This window comes from Pagrus major, chromosome 2, assembly GCF_040436345.1.
Source record: "Pagrus major chromosome 2, Pma_NU_1.0".
NCBI lineage: Eukaryota > Metazoa > Chordata > Actinopteri > Spariformes > Sparidae > Pagrus > Pagrus major.
In genome coordinates this window covers 16,170,850-16,188,510 of record NC_133216.1, presented here as the reverse complement: position 1 = coordinate 16,188,510, position 17,661 = coordinate 16,170,850, and the positions used below count along the sequence as shown (strand labels likewise).

General features: G+C 39.4%; 1 protein-coding gene across 1 annotated transcript; it reads left to right on the top strand.

Moving 5' to 3' along the window:
• The first annotated feature begins 6,968 nt into the window (after positions 1 to 6,968).
• On the top strand, positions 6,969 to 16,688 carry scn3b (sodium channel, voltage-gated, type III, beta). The gene is made up of 5 exons (XM_073480774.1): positions 6,969 to 7,023; positions 8,724 to 8,896; positions 8,994 to 9,222; positions 13,811 to 13,949; positions 16,625 to 16,688. The coding sequence occupies exons 1-5, from the start codon at positions 6,969 to 6,971 to the stop codon at positions 16,686 to 16,688; spliced, it is 660 nt and encodes a 219-aa protein (XP_073336875.1).
• Positions 16,689 to 17,661: the final 973 nt, after the last annotated feature.

Below are 17,661 nucleotides of genomic sequence, written 5' to 3'. Positions count from 1 at the left end.
TGAAACGAGTGGACTGCTTTTCAAAACCTGGTACCTACATTACCCACAATGCAACTCAGCCCCTGAGTGACATCACTGGAAGCAATTTGTCAGATTACATGCAGCTTCCTCTGGAGCCACAAAAGACTTTTTTCACATATGCAGCAGTACTCCCAAATACCTGTAAACACACTTTAATTGTAAAATTGATGGAGATACTGTATCCTTTAAGCACTTTGGGCTGCATCTTTGCATGAACAGTGCTAAACAAAGTCATTTTTTATTATTTTGTCCTTCTTCATGCTCAGCCTAGAATGGCTCGGTAATCAATGTACAGTATAATCTTCTTTCTTGTTTTTCGAGGAACGATTCGAGTGACCTCGGTCTTAATTTGCACCAGCTTTTAAACAACTCGGCTGTGTTCTTTTTTAATTATCTGTGATCCCTGGCCAGAAATAACTTCTGGCAACAAGCAACTGTGTGACACAGTTGGTCCCCTTGTCCAAATAGTTTCTCATTCAGGAGTTAATACTGGCCTCTAAGACAGGCTCTGTTCATTACCATATTCTAATTAAGACAATAAACTTCGGCTGAGTGAACACAAGGTGACACTCCTGCTTCTGTGTCGGCTCCTGCTCACAACAACCTCTCCCTTGTGTAGAGGTGATGACCCACATGTCTTCGTGAATATTTAATATTAAACTACATAAACTCTCTTTTTCTCTGTCTCGCACAAGGTCCTCTAACATTGCTTCTTCAAGCCCTTTTTCAGTGTAGTGAGGTTTCTCTATAATCAGCAGTTCAGCCAAGTGAAAGCAAAAGTAGCGACTGAATTTGAAGTCCTGTTTGATCTGCTGCAGAAGAGAAGTCTATGCTGCTCGACTGATGCAAGAGGTTCTGGGTCTTATAATAGAAAGTGAGTATTCCTACAGGGGGCTGTGAGCCAAATCAGAAGGTCAGATGGAACAAGTCTTCACTTACTATCAGTGTTAGCTTCAAGCTCTGTGCCAAGTCCCCCGGGTTGAATCTGGCAGTGCCCTGCGGCTGTGTGTGTGAGTGTGTGCTTATATGGGGTGTGGTTCAGTGGCTGCCTGAGATTATGTTCCTTTATCAATTAGATTAGCTGTTATGTGCCACTGATCTGGCCTGTGCGTCTACCTCGCAGTGGGACAAGGCATCATATAACTCCATGCTGGGCTGCTCTGGAGCAATGTGCGTGTGAAGTCTTTGTGTGGTGATCTGCAGTGCTACAACATTATGCTTGCTCTAGTTGTTTAGATCAACATGGGGGTTATTTTTAGGAAGACTGTCTTTGTGTGATGTTTGTGTAAGTATATGCGCATCCTTTATATTCATATGTATGAGGACTTTATTTGCAAAACAGATAAAAGCCATTCTTTAAAATGAATAAACAACACCAGTTTGATTGATATGCCTTTGAATGCACTGTAAAAAAAATAAAAATAAAAAGTATTATTATTTGAACGTGGAAAAGACAATAGCTATTGAAAAGAACAAACTAACATTAACTGTGAAACAATATGGGAAGATGTATTACTGGTATTGAGTACATAAAAATGTTGGTTTTATCCTTAAACTTGGCTTAAGAATTTTGGCTTTGGATTGTTTTAGACTGTTTCTTCCTGTGAAGGACAAGAAAGCAATAATGGCACATAGAGCAAAAATAATTGAGTATTCCAAGGGTCGTATTGTACCTAGTTGATTTTTAGTTGGTGAAAGAGACAAGATGAGAGTACATGATGGTATGTATATTTTAATTTATATTTAACATATTTCATTTATCATGACCCAATATGACATATTGAGGTTGAGTTGAGCTTGTTTGTTTGATGTGTGGTTAAAATGTGTGTTGTTGTTGTTGTTGTATTTTCTGTGTATTTTGTTTGTCTTCACTTTGGAAAGAAAGAAAATAGAGGAAAAAAAAGGAAAATAAATTAAAAAATGTATCTTTTTTTTGTCCTTTGGAAATGAACCCAAATGGTGTTCCTGGTGCAATGTGAAATTACATTGGATTTTGCGATTATGAAATATATAAAATACATACAAACTATCTTCCACTATTCAGAAATGTTTAAAAAATATAAAATGTGACATTTCTGCGTTGTCTAAAATGACTAGACCTTTGTTATATGTTTCTAACGATGTTCGCTACAACATCAGATCATATGTCAGGGAGTGAGGAAAAGGAGGTAGGTGATTGTGATAACATGTAATCTGAATCAAACTTTAATACATCACCTCATCTGTGAACATCCCTTCCTGAGTCACATCAGATAGATTTTCATCTGCAATAAAGAAGCGATGTCACGCCCCCTCTGGTATTCCACAATGGGACTTTATTTTGGAAAGAATTTGTAGAGTAGTCAACGGGGAGAGACAAATAAATGTTTAAGTCCCTTTGAGTTGTGCCATGAATTACACATTCGATTTAAAACATAATTGTGCAAGTCAGGAAAGTTGCAGTATATTGTAAAGATAGTCACATATCTAGTTTAGTGTGAAACCGCTCAGTGAACTACATCATCTCACACAATATACATCAGCAACCCCAACATGGCACGGAAAAAGTATTAAAAAGGCCATATTGATAACCGCAACTATGTGAGTTGGTGTTAAACGAGATGACATCACATCTTATATTTCCTTAGTTTTATGACAAACTTTCTCTAGTTGAAAAATTACCTTGTGAATTCACAAATATGTGTTATATATGGCACAATTCAAACAAGATCTCTTGCCATTAACTTCCATACATTTTTTTTTTAATTAAGGTCGTATGGTGTTCCACCGGAAGAGGCGTGGCTTCATCGCTCTATGGTTGTTCGTTAACAATGAAGACAACAATGCTACTTCACACATCATCTAGTGTTTTCATTGTTGTGAGACCTCTAGCGGTAGAAATTACATGCTGTTCATTTAAGTCTCAACAGGGCGAGCTGTCGGGAGGAAGCGAGGCATACCATGCTGGCATGGTACAGTGAAAACAGCTACACTCTACACAACTACACTCAGCTTACTCAAATATATACTGTATGTATGTATTTTTATAATTGTATAATAATTTCACATTGAATCAGGACAGCACAGTGCAGTATGCATAGATACAGATGGAGCAAGAGTAAATACAGGCTATAGATGTTTAGAGAGATAAGTAAACTCCCGCATTAAGAGGTTTTTCTAGCAAGCTGCACATGAGCCTTTACATCTCAGTTTCCAATATGATTTACCCGTGGCTGTCTGCTGTAATCATGTTATAATCTTGAAATCCTTCCAAATCCCTAGAAATCTGTGCAGCACATCCTCAAGGGGCCCTGCACACACACACAGATGTATACAGTACATGTGCAAAACACACACTCTCTCTAACCCACTTGTTTATACACACAGTCACTTCAATTATTTACTCCCTTATGTAAACCACTGATTATCGCTGTGCTTGACTGTAAATTCACCACAAAATGTCCTCTTGCTCTCCTGTTTTAGAGATACAGGTGCTCTATTTGAAGCTCTCAGACCTGACCACAGAGCGACACTTCTTGAAGGATGTTAACACATTATTTATTCACCTTTTCCTATTTGAAGACAGTGAGTCAAACACATCGGAAGCCTGTGAACAAGAGAGGAGGGTTGTGTTGTTGTCCTGAGTCATTCGCTAAGCAGGCCTCCTCCTGTAGTCGCCATGGCACTGCATTACTGTTGCTATGGTTTCCTTATCTGCAGGATGTGGTTCAACCAGGCCTGCCATATTTAGTCCGCTCCTCGGAGTGCCAGCCTACTGCTGATGCTGACAGCAACACAAGAGTGCACTCAGCTGCCTCTCTTTGCTGTTCTTTTCACATTAAAATCTGCACAAATAACTACTGGAAAACCTGTGGATTCAGTCCTCCAACAGTTTTTCATGTTTACAGATTAAAAAAAAAGATAGAAAACAAAAGCAATGTACAGTTTTTAGTTTTTTTTCCCTCATGCCATTTTAAAAGAAAAAAATAATACAACGATCGCTATGCTACCAGTGAGTAATCCTTTCGCTACTCCAGATACAATGGCTGCAAGATTAAATGCCGTGATGTCAAAGTGAGATTATCGTGGCTCTTTCAGGCTCGAGGATGCTGGGTCACGTGGTTCATCTCAACCTATTTTTCCTCTGTTCTTTCACTGAGACGGAAGATAACAACATCAAACGTCACAGTAATCCGGATTTCTTGGTGTGCGTCTTGGAAACATCGTGGATGGAAAAAAACCAACAACATTTGAAATGAAAGATAAGAATTTAGTGCGTGACATATAGACCAAAATATAGATACAGAAGAGCATCATGGTTAGATACTGAGTGATTTCCTTTCACATATTAAAGATGATTTTATATTCTATTAAATTTAGATTGCTGAATAATGAAAAAGTCGGTTTTCTTTCTTGTGAACATATCAAACAGACAAACCTGAAGTATTTGCGGATATAATCAGTAATCATCAAAAGGTTTTCTTTAAAAGAAGCACAACCCTTGTCATGCAGGAGGAATTACATAAAGATTAAGAAAATGGAGATCTGTAAAAGAAAGGAAATTGTACATTAATATTATATTCATATTCAAATTGGATGTACTGCAGGTCTTTTGAGCCAAAAGAGTCGGAATAAAAGCAAAGAGTATATTGAGTCTGTTGGCCATTTCAATGCATTCTCAACACATCTTTCAGCCTTTACAAGAGCGTCAAATCGCTGCAGCTTTCAGCGAGAGGGAAAAAAAAGTGATATAATTACACTGTTCAGCAGTCACTTCAGTCCTCTCTGCTGCAGGTTGTGTGGGTGTGATGGACAGGAAAAGGTTTCAGTCTTTTTCCTACCTGAACCAGTGAATCATTAGACTGGATGAGTGAAAAGATTTCATCTTTATTCTTCATATTTAGCATCTCTTATACCTTAAAGGTGCAGAATGTAACTTTTTTAGGAACAATTTTGGTTTTACAGTCCTATATTCTTGTACTATACCATAACCCACCGTAACTCAAAGTAACGCAAAACACAAGCCTGTTTTGCTTTAACATTTGCAAATAAAAAATATAAACATGTGGTTCTAAAGGTGCAATATGTAAGAACTGGCCAGTTGTTGGATTCATACTTAAAACAAATAGGGGGCAGTATATCGCCAGAGTAACTTCTAACTGCCGCTAGCTGTAGCTGTTGTTAGCTGGTTAGCCCAGTTAGCAGTGCAGCTAGCAGTTCAGACTGAGAGCTTGGAGCACAAAAGGAAGTGTTGGTGTTGCTTACACTGCTAGTATAGACGCTTTGGACCACTGGGAGGAGGTTTTCAGGCCCAGGATGGCTGGACTGGGCGGGGAATGCTGACAGGGAGTATCGCCATGAAATTACGTCAGAACTCTTATTTTAAGCTGCACATTTTATTGATTACATTTTTTTAAAATTGTTTTTAAGCTGAAATTCTTACATGTTGCACCTTTAAAGGGGCACTATGTAGTTTTGAAACTCTGAATTTTAATATGAGGTAATAATACAAAGTGAGTACTGAATAAACAAGCTGTTCTCAGAGGAAAATAAGGTCCCCAGAACACTGTTTGAAGCTGGAAAGGTGGCAGGGTCCGCCACATATAAACAGTATGAAATTGTGTTGTTCTTTAAGGTCAGTTTGTTTATTCAGTTTATTCAGTCATGAAAACAAAGAAAGTTTGTTTAGGCATAAAATAAAATTAGTCAATGAAGATGTTTCTCTCCTGATTAAAATTTCTTCCCCACAAAACTACACAGTGCAAATGAAGTGATGAGGGAAGAGAAGAAGAGATTGTTGTTGGAGGAAGTTTATACCAAACATAGACAAACTATCACAGAAAAGGTCAGGCCCTTTTCAGTCCAGAGAACAGAAGATCATTAGATTAGCAGGTTGTGTTCTGCACAGTACTTTATCAGCTTCATCGCTGCAGGAAGCCAAAGATATAGATCCGTCTGCGCGTTCACATGACTTCAAAGCACAGAGCCAGGCCAGGACACACTTTGTAAAGTAGGGAAATAGGAACAATGCAAGTGTACCGATGTGTAACAAATCTAATGCATGGGCTCTGCTAGCAGCTGCTAAACCAGATTACATAACACATGACACGCTGAGTTGTCTCATTGTTCTAATAAACTGATTTGCACGAGGTTTCGGGTTTCGCGAGTGTTTGTTTGGCTCCTGCAGTCAAAAGCAAACAGCCTGGCATGACAGATCTGGCCTCGGCCTCCCCTAAATGACAATAATGCGCTCATGCTCACTGTAGAGTAGGAGGGAGTGACTCACGCATGCGTATCCGCAGCCCCCCGCTCTGCCGACGCTAAGTGACTGCTGGAAAAAACAAAGGCAGAGAGCCGCGACTGGGAAATGTCATCAGTCATCTTTAATGGAGGAAACAGATTTGAAACAATCAATGGAGTTATTCTGTAAGAAGGCTGCTGTTGCGGCTGCGTGTGCGTGAGCAAGACTCGGCAACAAACAGTGAGTGGCTGAATCGGCTTGTGAGAATCCACAGGTCCCTCCTCTTCGCTTGTTTTTCTTTTTGTCTTCTTTCTGGAAGGATCCGGAGTGGATGACAGCAGTTTGGGACGAGGGTCTATTTTATTTATTCCGCCGAGTGGAGGGGATGGTGAAGTTAGATCTGTGTAGATAGATGATGACTGGCGTGTCAGGGGGTTTGCAGGAAGACTCCTGTGTATGGATGAGCAGGTGAAGACTTCTGCAACTCTTTAACAGTTTGAGACCCTGCCTTTTTAAACATTTTTTTTTTTTTCATTTTTTTTTTTTCAAGAAGACAGTTTGGGATTTTCAGTCGCACCTGCGCGCTCATCTACCGAGGAGAGGCGCTGTCCGTGGTCCTGAAGTCATCTCAGCAACTCCTCTTATCTCGCTCCTGACGCAACTTCAAGTGTTACTCCAGCAGTCAGAGAGACACTGTTCACACCAGCAGCCCCAGAAAGAGCCTAATATGATAACTCAAACCAGAGTTCATCTGCAAACTTTGGTACTTTTGTTTTTTGCAGGTAAGAATATAAAAAAAATGTCAAGATGTTAAATGTCTTGTTTGTTGGATGTCTCACTCCATAGATGCGTCATCGCAGGCCTCGTTGGTGCCGTGTGAACCTTCCTCTGAACCCAGTCTGCACAGGTCCAACTTTGCTCACTGCTGTCAGCATTTAAGCATTTAAATCAATGCAGCCATTGAACAGAGGACACCAGGGTTAAGCTTTTCCTTTCCCCCATTCTCCACTTTTCCCTCCCCTCTCTGTCTCCTCACTGCTTCCATGCCCTCTTTCCATGTGTTTGCATGAGCCCTCAGTGAAAAGAGAAAAAAAAAAAAAGGATGAGATGGAATCGATGTTGTCACTGTCTGCCCGGGGGGGCTGTGGGTTATATAAGAGCACTGGACCCAGCAGGGCAGCAGTCACACAACACAAAGACATCCATGTGGCGAGCTCACTGAGATTACAGCCTCACTTCCCTTCACAAGAAATCCCATCTTTGTTTTTATAATCTTCCTGTAATTATTCTTTCTCTTTTAATGTTTTTATTTTTTTCAATCACTTACTCCTCTTCCTCCCCCTCCAACACTATCCAACACTACCAGCCGCCCTCCCTCCCTTTATCCCTCCTTCTGCCAGCTAATAATAATGGACAGAGGCCATCATTAGTGCTTACTGGCCTGGATGATCTTGGATTTGCTATCAGTATTGTGACTCAAGTCTCCCCACTGCTCGCGGAGCTGAATAATCGAATTTGTGCCTTTTCAACGCTCACTGAGTTTTGCATCTGGCTCAACGTTGGACTCAATGTAAGCGCAGAGTGCAAGAGCTCTTGACCTCCATAAGAAAGGCCGGGCCATGAGTTTATTAGTGCAGATGAAAAAAACGCGTCTGTCGCGGTCATTGGATAAAGGCTGAAAATGTCACTGTACATGATTAATAGCTGATTTTATTTTTGACGTACTTTTGAATGTAGTCTGAGGAAACTTCAGGTTCAGTGACGAGTGTTGAAGAGCTCTCTGAAAACCTCCAAAGTAAAACCACTGCAGTCTACTGTTTAGTTCTCCTCCACTTAAAGTTCAACCATGTCTCCGTAAGGCTCGTCCAAGATGATTCAAGTCCCCAGAAGCCCTGAGAGCCCAAATTGATTTGAAAGTGTGCATTCAATCAAGACTGTCCACTTGACATAGTGCGCTAACACTTCTGGCCTAGCAGCTACGTTGTCAATTTTGGCTCAAAAAGGGGTGAAAATAACGTCTTTTCAAATCAATGTGGGATATCAGGGCTTCCAGAGACTTGGATTACGCCAGACAAGCTGTATGGAGTCATTTTATGTTCTTGTTTTGGTTGTTTTTTATGTTTTAAAACAATCAATTGTTTAAGAGAATGGACTACAAAACTTCACGTCCCCTCCACCTGTTGACACAAAGGTCTGGTCATAAACATGTGATGTGAATGTGATGTGATGTGCTGTCAGAAATCATCTTGTACTTAGTCACCTTAAACTCAGATTTGAGGTTAGCACAAACACACTTTCACCCTTCAGCATGTGTGTGTGAAAACAGCCTTCTAGTGTCAGAGTCTGCACATGCCTCGTTCTGCACAGTGAAGCTCAAACATCCAAGTGAAGTAACAACTTGCCTGGAGCTGAACATTTCGACTGAGTTTTCATCAGGCTGGCTGCTGAACTAAATGTCTGTAACATTTCCGTGCTCCTCCAGTCCATCTGAGCCAGCCAGTATGTGTGGAGGTCCCGTCAGCTACAGAAGCGGTCGTGGGGAAACCCATGATGTTGACCTGCATCGCCTGTTTGAGGAGGGAGGAGATCAAATCCAAGACGACTGTGAAATGGTTCTTCATGCCAAACACAGACATCCCAGAGGACAAGACTCCTGTAGGTTGCTGCTGCCTTAATGTATATGACATGACATGTATGATCATACTGATTATATTTATTTTATGTATGTCTGCATGCCTTTCCCCTCTGCTAGATATACAAGTATGAGGATGAAACCACGGTTGAGTTGGACGGACCATTTAAGGGCCGTCTGACCTGGAAAGGGAGCCAGGACCTGCAAGACGTCTCCATCCAAATCAAAAATGTCACCTTCAACGACAGTGGCGTCTATGAGTGCAGCGTACTTCGAGAGTTTGAGTTTGACTTCTTCACTCCATCAGTCGTCGTCTCCAAGGACATCAAGTTGAGGGTGAAAGAGAAAGGTGCGGCTAATAGTTTTCCACTTTCATATATGTTTTTCCACCTTGCTTGTGCTCAGCCTTAGCCAAGTGCTTGGTCGCTGTACGAGTACAACTCTTTGTTAAGGCCGGCTGTTATTGCAGCTTGTCCAGCAAAGTTACTCCAGAGCTACACATGAGGCTAGTCAGATGTCAGACCGGAGTTTGCCGTGTTTCTCAGGCGAGGTGAGGTTCCAGAAAGTATCAGTCCCAAGAAGTGTACAACTCAAATGTGACACTGAAGCTGTCATTTTAAAGGTGCAATATGTATAATTGACCACATGTCGAATAGAAAAATAGGGTTGCACCATATCACCAGAGTAACCGCTACCCGCTGCTAAGTGCAGCTTCTAACTGTAGCTGCCATTAGCTAGTTAGCTCAGCCAGCTGTGCAGCTGGCACGCCTATTAGCTGTCGCTGCCCGAACTGGGAGCTCGGAGCACCAGGGTTTCATTTGTTTACTGTTGGACTGTCAGTTCTTGAGGTATAAAGTTGCTACGGGCTAGCTGGTTAGCATGCTAATTGTGTTGCACATTTTTCTTATATGTGATGATCTGGATGACAAATGTGCTATTTAAACATTTTAAAATTAAAAAGGCAAGAACCTCTCCAGTATATGTTTAATTAATATTTGGCCTTGATGTAAATATAACCTATGTGTAATGACCAGTTATTACAGTATTTTGTATTGTTAGTTTCTAAAGTGTGTTTGCTTGTTTCAGTTTATATTTATATTGTTTGAAAACGCTTAGATTCATTGAGTTTTTATTAGTTATTTTTAATGTTTTATTGTAAGATGTGCGATAATTGTCAGGAGCAACATTTAAGAAGGTCACAATATGGATATAGTTAGCTTTAGTTCTTTTCTGAAGTCAGTTAACTAAAATGTTTTTTCATACTTAACTTGTTTGGTTTAGTTTTAGTTAAAGCTGCTGTAAGCATTGTTGTCGTTTTAGTTTAGACAGGAAAGGAGTTTTCTGTCCCGATTTGTTAAAGTGGGCGGGAGTGCCAGAACATTTCTTTTCTCTTTTACTGCTTGAGCAGGAGGAGGAGGAGTGACATGGGTTACTGACCTCTCTGTAACAGTGATTACAATATAGAGATATATAGATATTAAACATTTATTTTTGTGAAAACATCACTTACAGCAGCTTTAAAGCAACAAAATGTTAATTTCTGGAGTAAGATGAGTCTCAACCCCAGTTTGTCGCCCAACCCAAAGCGTCACTATTTGACAACCTGGAGATGAGTCTCATCTTTCTCCAGAAAGTTACATTTTGTTACTTTAACTATAACAACTTCAGCTGAAACAGAAGTGGTTGTACTGCAAAATGTCAAATATCTACCTAGAATCTGTCTGCAGCATATTTATCGTGCATGCTTTACAATATGAGCAGAACTGATTTATGTTGACAGCGAATTTAATCCAAATGATTTGCTTTGCAGCACCACTCGTGTTTTCATTGCAGTAATGCACATTTAAACACTGAGTGGCCCAGCTATCACGTTAAATGATGATGACAGTGATAATACAGTTGCACACAGTTTATTCTGAGAAGCTCTGGCGTGTTGATTTATAATCCCTCCTGGTAGAAACAGTCTGTGCCGTGTTGACTTCTGTGTATTGAGTCTTCTCTTTGTGCTGTACATGCCTCTCCCTCAATTTGTTTATCAGACTGCTTTAAGTGGGTTTTGCAATTTATTATATATTTCCGACTCATTCTCACTAAGTGATGCATCAGTGTGAGGGCAGCCTGCCACTAATAACGCCACTTTCCTTCTCTCCCCTTTTGTTGTGACTGTGCTGAAGAGGAATAATCGTGTGTTATGTTTTGTCTGCCTTTTATTGTTCATCAAAGCTTTCTTCTGTTGTCAGTGAAGGGGTTAATTCAAACCAACTACTTTGCTATCTAATATAAGGGGTAATGTATTCTGCTTCCCGAATGCTTGGCTTGCTGAATGTGTCATTTTCTACAATGATCGAATATACAACACAACATGTATATTTGGAACTACTTACTTCTCCCCATTTCTTTAACTTCACATTATTTAAATCTGCCTGCACGTGGTATATAGTTCACTATCAGAGGCATATAAAGATAGGCGAGTTGTATCCCAGAGAGGATTTGTATGATTTGTAATTGGATTGTGATTATCCTCCGAAGTGCAACTTTCAAAATATACTACAGTTTGATCTTCTCTACATATATGAAAGCCTCTCAGTCACGTTCCATACAACTGTGGTATCAAATTTCACAAAGCCGTCATCAGTGTACTGTACATTACAGCTTGGGAATCATGTTACAGTAATGATGTCCATAGCAGTAGAATGGATTAGCTCACAGCGAACATATCTGTGCTTTTCCATCGAAGGGATTATGTTACACTCGGAGCCTCTATTTGCAGAGGCTGCAGAATCAAATCAGTGAAAGCTGTCAACTGTCTGGTCAGCAGGCTTTCTGGAATTTGGTGCACGCTCATTGGCACAGTGGTTCACAGTGGCTTATAATCACATTTTGATGGTTCACATTTTTTAAAGTCCCATATGTACATTGGAACAGTTTTTGTTTGACGTAATTATTCCTCCTGTTCATACTGGCCATTAAAAGATCCCTTAAAAATGCATTTATAATGTAAGTGATGGAGAAAATCCATAGTCCTCACTCTGTGTAAGATATTCATAGCAGCTTTAGTTATATATACGTAAAGTAGCTATATCAGATTTCAACCACAGGCAATTCATAGTTCATAGTAGTTCACCCAAAATTGATGAAAATTCAGTCATTATGTGCTCAACCTCATGCCAATGAAAACACGAGTGAAGTTTCAGCATACGTAAGTGTGGTGTACAAAACATTTTTGTAGCTTCACAGCAAAATGGCTTGGCGGCACTTTCCTAAACAACTGAAGTAGATGGGAGTTGTTTTAAAATATAAATAAATAAATGAATAAATGAAATCTTCACTATAACTGGATGCAGAAGCTTGACCACATGTCAAGGGTGAAGTGAACTTTTCCTTTGAATAAGCAAAGCAAACAATTAAAATAACATTCAAAACAGAAAGCAATAAAACCAATAATAAAGCAAAGGAAAAAATAATAATTAAAGGTGCAATATGTAAGAAATGGCCCCCTGTTGAACTGATACTCCAAAGCATATCACCAGAGTGATAGTCCTAACTGTAGCTGCCATTAGCTAGTTAGCTCAGTTAGCAATGAAGCTAGTGGTGGTGTTAAAACCACTAGCACAGGAGCCTTGGACAGACATTGCTAGCTGGTTAGCATGCTAACTTCACTAGATTTCTCTGCAACACAAAACAGAAATTTCTTTGACATAAAAACAAATATTTCTTAATGTTCTGTTGTTAATTTGTATTAATTGACTGTTTGACTGTTTTGGAGTAAAAGTCTTAAATATTGCACCTTTAAGATGAAAGAAGTGAGATAAAGTGAATTAAAATAAGCAAAATGGAATGCAAATGGAATATATACAGTAAGAAAGAAATAAAGATAAAGAAAATTAAAGTGCAGTAGGGAAATCAACCAATCAAAGCCAGGGAAGATTTAATTTAGTCTGAATTAGAAGACTTTGTAGTGTAAAATCCTCCCTCCCTCTGTTACTATTCTTATACCATAGCTGCAGTGAGGAACATTGTCTGTTGAAACACAATGAGGGAATTCTGTCCTAAAAAGAGTGCAACTTTGGCAGATACCCACAAGATTTGATGAACTTCAGATAAACTTTGGACCTTTTTTTGTTTTTTTGCAAAGACTGTTTGATTTTTCATCAGGGCGAATGAGTGTTATAAGACAGACTTGAAAAAATGTGAGCCTATCACCTTAATTAAATGTAATAATATGACTTAATTCATTGATAATGCTTTTACATTAGTATACCTGAAACTAACATTTGAGCCAAAATGAGGTCATCATATGTCTAAACTTAACATCCGTGCCGTACCCTGAGAACCACTGTGCTTTGCATTTTCATCTTAATTCATTTTCAAAGGAACCCTGTCGAGTTTTTGAAAACTAGTAGAGCTGTGAACAATGTTTATTTATGAGCGGGTCCTCGTTTTGAAAATCAAAAATCAACTAACTAATGTTTTATGAGGAAGGAAACTGACATGTTTGTTAGACCTTATGGATACGCACAATGCATGTATGAATGAATGTAAACATAACTTTTCTTTGTTTACAAGAAAACTCCACAGGGCACCTTTAACTCCTTAATGATCTACTATCATTATATTATAGGTATGGTCATAATGTTCTGTATGCAACATACAGTAGTTAGTGCATCATTTGTGGTGTATCTTCTAAAAGGATGCACACCAGAAAACATGACTTTGCTGTGCTTGTAGTTCAGCTGCATAGCAATGAAACATAGAAATATTGCCTTACCTATTATGCCTGACGGTTCATTATGGGTCAGCAGTGTTGCACATAGATGACCGAGCTCAGCATACTTTCTTAAACCTTGTCTCCCTTGCTCTATTCAACACATAAAACACTCACAGGTGGGATGCATGCTGAATAAAACATGTTCCTTGCTGTTGTTTGTGCTCTGCAGCCAGCACAGACACCACAGCGCTCTACTCTGAGATCATGATGTATGTGCTGCTGGTGTGCTTGACCTTCTGGCTGCTGGTAGAGATGGTCTACTGCTACAGGAAGATCTCCAAGTCTGATGAGCAAACGCAGGACACAGCGTGAGTCCCACACAAAATGCACAGATGCACAGTCAGATGCAAACACAAATAAGAGTGAGTCAGGGCACACTGTGCATACTGAAAACACACCTATTATCAACAGATGCATAATGTGTACTAACTTACTCTTTGCTATGACTTTAAATGCAGCAAGGCAGCGTGGGCAAAAAAAGTGAAAGTGTGTACCTGTGTGTGCCTGAGTTTCAGCTTTATAAAATCTCAGAAATATATCAGACAGAGAGATGTGGGAGGCAATCAAGAGGAAGCAAAGGCGGCACAGAGAGGAAGGGAAAGAGTCAGACAGGCAGATAGACAGACGGCGAGGTAATTTGGTCTAAACTGCATCAGTTTGTAACCCTCCTGCAACAGTAATCTGTCTTTTCACTTAGACTGCCTGACAGGACTGAATAATTCTAAGCACTGCTGACTGCTCTTTTTTCCAAACAACCTCTTTACATCCGCGGTGGATTTGCAGCTCCCTCAGAAAGCCACTTTTTTGCGTCACCCTGTCAGCACTGACAAAGGCCCGACTGCACCTGTATAGTCAGCTCCCACTGGATTGTCCCGTTGTCAAGTCGATACAGGTCGACAACTTTTGAACAGGCAATTTACGGAACAATCACAGATGACACGCTCCACATGTGCTGATCCAGTTATTGTGGCTTTGCAGACAATTAACCCTGATCTCAAATCCCAGATCTCCAAGACTCCTGCAGTCACACAGAGCTACGCTACAAAATGTATTTTTAACACGAAATATACCGGGTAAACACAGTAGGATACGATTGTAAGGTGTCTTTGTTTACCTTGTTGTCTTCCAAAGAAAACAAAAGGAAGCATTTATTTTACAGGCTGGTAATATCCTGATTACTTCCAAGAACATGTAATGACATTTGGTATTAATTCTGGGAAAAATAGGGATTTCCTTCAAAGAAAAGATCCATTCCTTCCATTCATTGGATTGTATGAGGTCAGAACTATGGGGGGTTAGTGAACATTTCTTGGTGCAAGCTATTTATTTAGCTAATTATGCTTTTATAAAATAATGGGGATAAAATTGGTCAATTCAAAAAGTGGTGGGGACATGTCCCCAGCTTGCCTCATGTAAATGACCCCTGTACTCTACTCTACTACAATAGCAACAAACTGGAATTAAGTAATTGAAACTACCAATTAAACACCTTATTTTCCCTGTAATAATTACACAATTCTTTCCAGGGAGTTCTTTGGAAATGATCAGGGAATTATGTGAAAGTCGCAGACCTGTAAAATAAAACATTACAAAACAAAATTACTTCAATAAAATCTACAAAATAAATACAAAACAACACCACTGTAACTATGGCCTCAAAAACCACTAGACTTAAGAGCTGAAACAATTAGTTGATCAACAGAAAATGAATCAGACACTAATTAAAGAATTGGATCATTTCAGTTATTTTTTAGTCAAAAATGCCAAAAAAAATAGCTGGGACCGGTTACTCAAAAGTTCGAATTTGCTGCTATCTTTATCACATATGATAGTTAACTGGGTATTTTTCAGTATTTTATAGACAAAACTAATTAAATCAATACATAATAATAATCTGTAGTTGCATTGAAAAAAAACACCTAATTAACATCTGAATCAACATAATTTGAACAATATGAAATATGAATATTGTATTTCTATTACTTATATTCCCAATAATTTGTTAAATAATGTAGTTGTAATGTAGTTTGGGGTTAAAACATTATTAGAACTCAGCAAGCAACACAACATAAATATTTCTGTGTTTTGTTGAATTTGGAAACTGAAGTAAAGCCTTTTGAAAGCAGTCAATAATGTAAGGTAATGTACAGTTAGATACAACATTTACTGGCACGTTTAAGTTTTTTCAGTAGAAATGACATTCCACTTTGCCCTCACCATTCATCGAGTGCACATTAAGTTAAACATCAACTGATCGAATGTGTATAACTTCATCGGTGCCTGCAGCTGAAAGAGTTAATGGCTTGAGGCCACCTCACAGCCATTATTGACCTGTATGACAACACATCCCGCGGTGAGGAGCTACACCCACTCAAAGAGGCTGTTCTGTGCTTCCTAATGGAAATGTACCACGTCTAGAACATTTTCAGGTGACATTTTCTGATGCATTAGCGGCTCGTATGAGTCATGTTACTGAGGAACAAGATGGAAAGCAGCAGCAATAGCAATAATCAAAGACATACAAAAATATATATATATATATATTTGAAACTTGCTGACAGAGCCACAAACCTCTTTCACTATTGTGTGACGTTGCCTCGTCTACACAGTGTCTGTGCAGCTCTATTGAATCGGGCTCCTATTTAGTGTTAGTTTGCAGTTAAATACTGGGTGTCATATCTTCATGATGTGCAGTGTGTGCTAGTGCCCCACTGCTCACATTACAGGGATGGTTCTTATCTTTTAAAATTAATTCCCTCTGGGGGTGTACATTGTTCATTGTACATTGTGGCATGAATTATGGACACATCTGAATGGAGAAAAGCCTCACAGTCCAAAAATGAAGGACAGTCTGTCATGTTCATCCGTGGTGAGCACCGTTCAAACCTTTACCAGCACTACTCTGTGGTATTTGGTGGTACAGAGGGACCTACCACCTGCTCTTAGACACTTCTCTGTTCTTTTTCTACCAATCTGCCTGCAGGACAAACTACCTAGCCATTCCCTCTGAGCAGAAACCCCCTCCAGCCGCTCCTGTTACCGAATAAAAGTGGTTTTCAGTGACACGGTATTTTATATGTGACTCCCTCACCATGTACCAGAACACTGAAGTCTCTTTCCAACTCATTGTTTGTACCTTTATTTCTCATAAATGTGCAGTCCTGTTGCTTCAACACCCTCTGTGTCTGCTCTTGCTCGTTCCCTTCAAAAGAGCTTTCATTCCTGGGACTCTCACCTAATCATTAGTTGTCCATTTGCATTTTCCATTCAGTATTCAATCACACTCACGATCAAGAATTTTGCATTAGAAATGTATCAAAATGAATATATTTGATGTAGGGTCATTTGTTTTAAATTATACAGTATGCACGCTAAAAAACTGGTGTCATTTGTTTCAAATGTCATACAACAATTTAATATGAGCATATGCAATTCAAACACAATCTCCTCTGGCATTGATCTGCATGGTGAAGATAGTAAATTATAGGCATGGGAAATGAGTGGCATTTGCATGTATATGAAGGGGGACTCCTGAATCATAATAATCCTAAAGGACAATGTTGTTTATTGGAATTAGATGTCATTTTTGTTTTTAATATTGCAGATGCAACACTGGTTATTTAGCATATAAATCATTCCATGTTTAATATGATTGAACATGTCATCTGCTCTGTTTAGGTATTAACAAATCACGATGGGACTTCAGTGTCATGTGACAGAAAAGGGCATAGATTCCACAACCCTCATCTATGCCCTGATGAAGGTGTCATCTCTCCAAGACAGTCATGGGAATCCTGCCAACCAACCCTCCCCTATGTATCCACTGCATCTTGTGAAAAGCCAGTCAGAACTGTCCAAGTGCTCAGTTTTTCTCCTCTTCGCCCTGTTGTTTTTTTTTGTTTTACCTTTGTGCCAGGCATCTGAAATCAAGTGCTTTCACAGATACAGCAGGTTAAAAAAAAATAACAAACATGTCAGCGTCTTGCACTTATTATCAGATAAATACCAGCTTAATTGCTT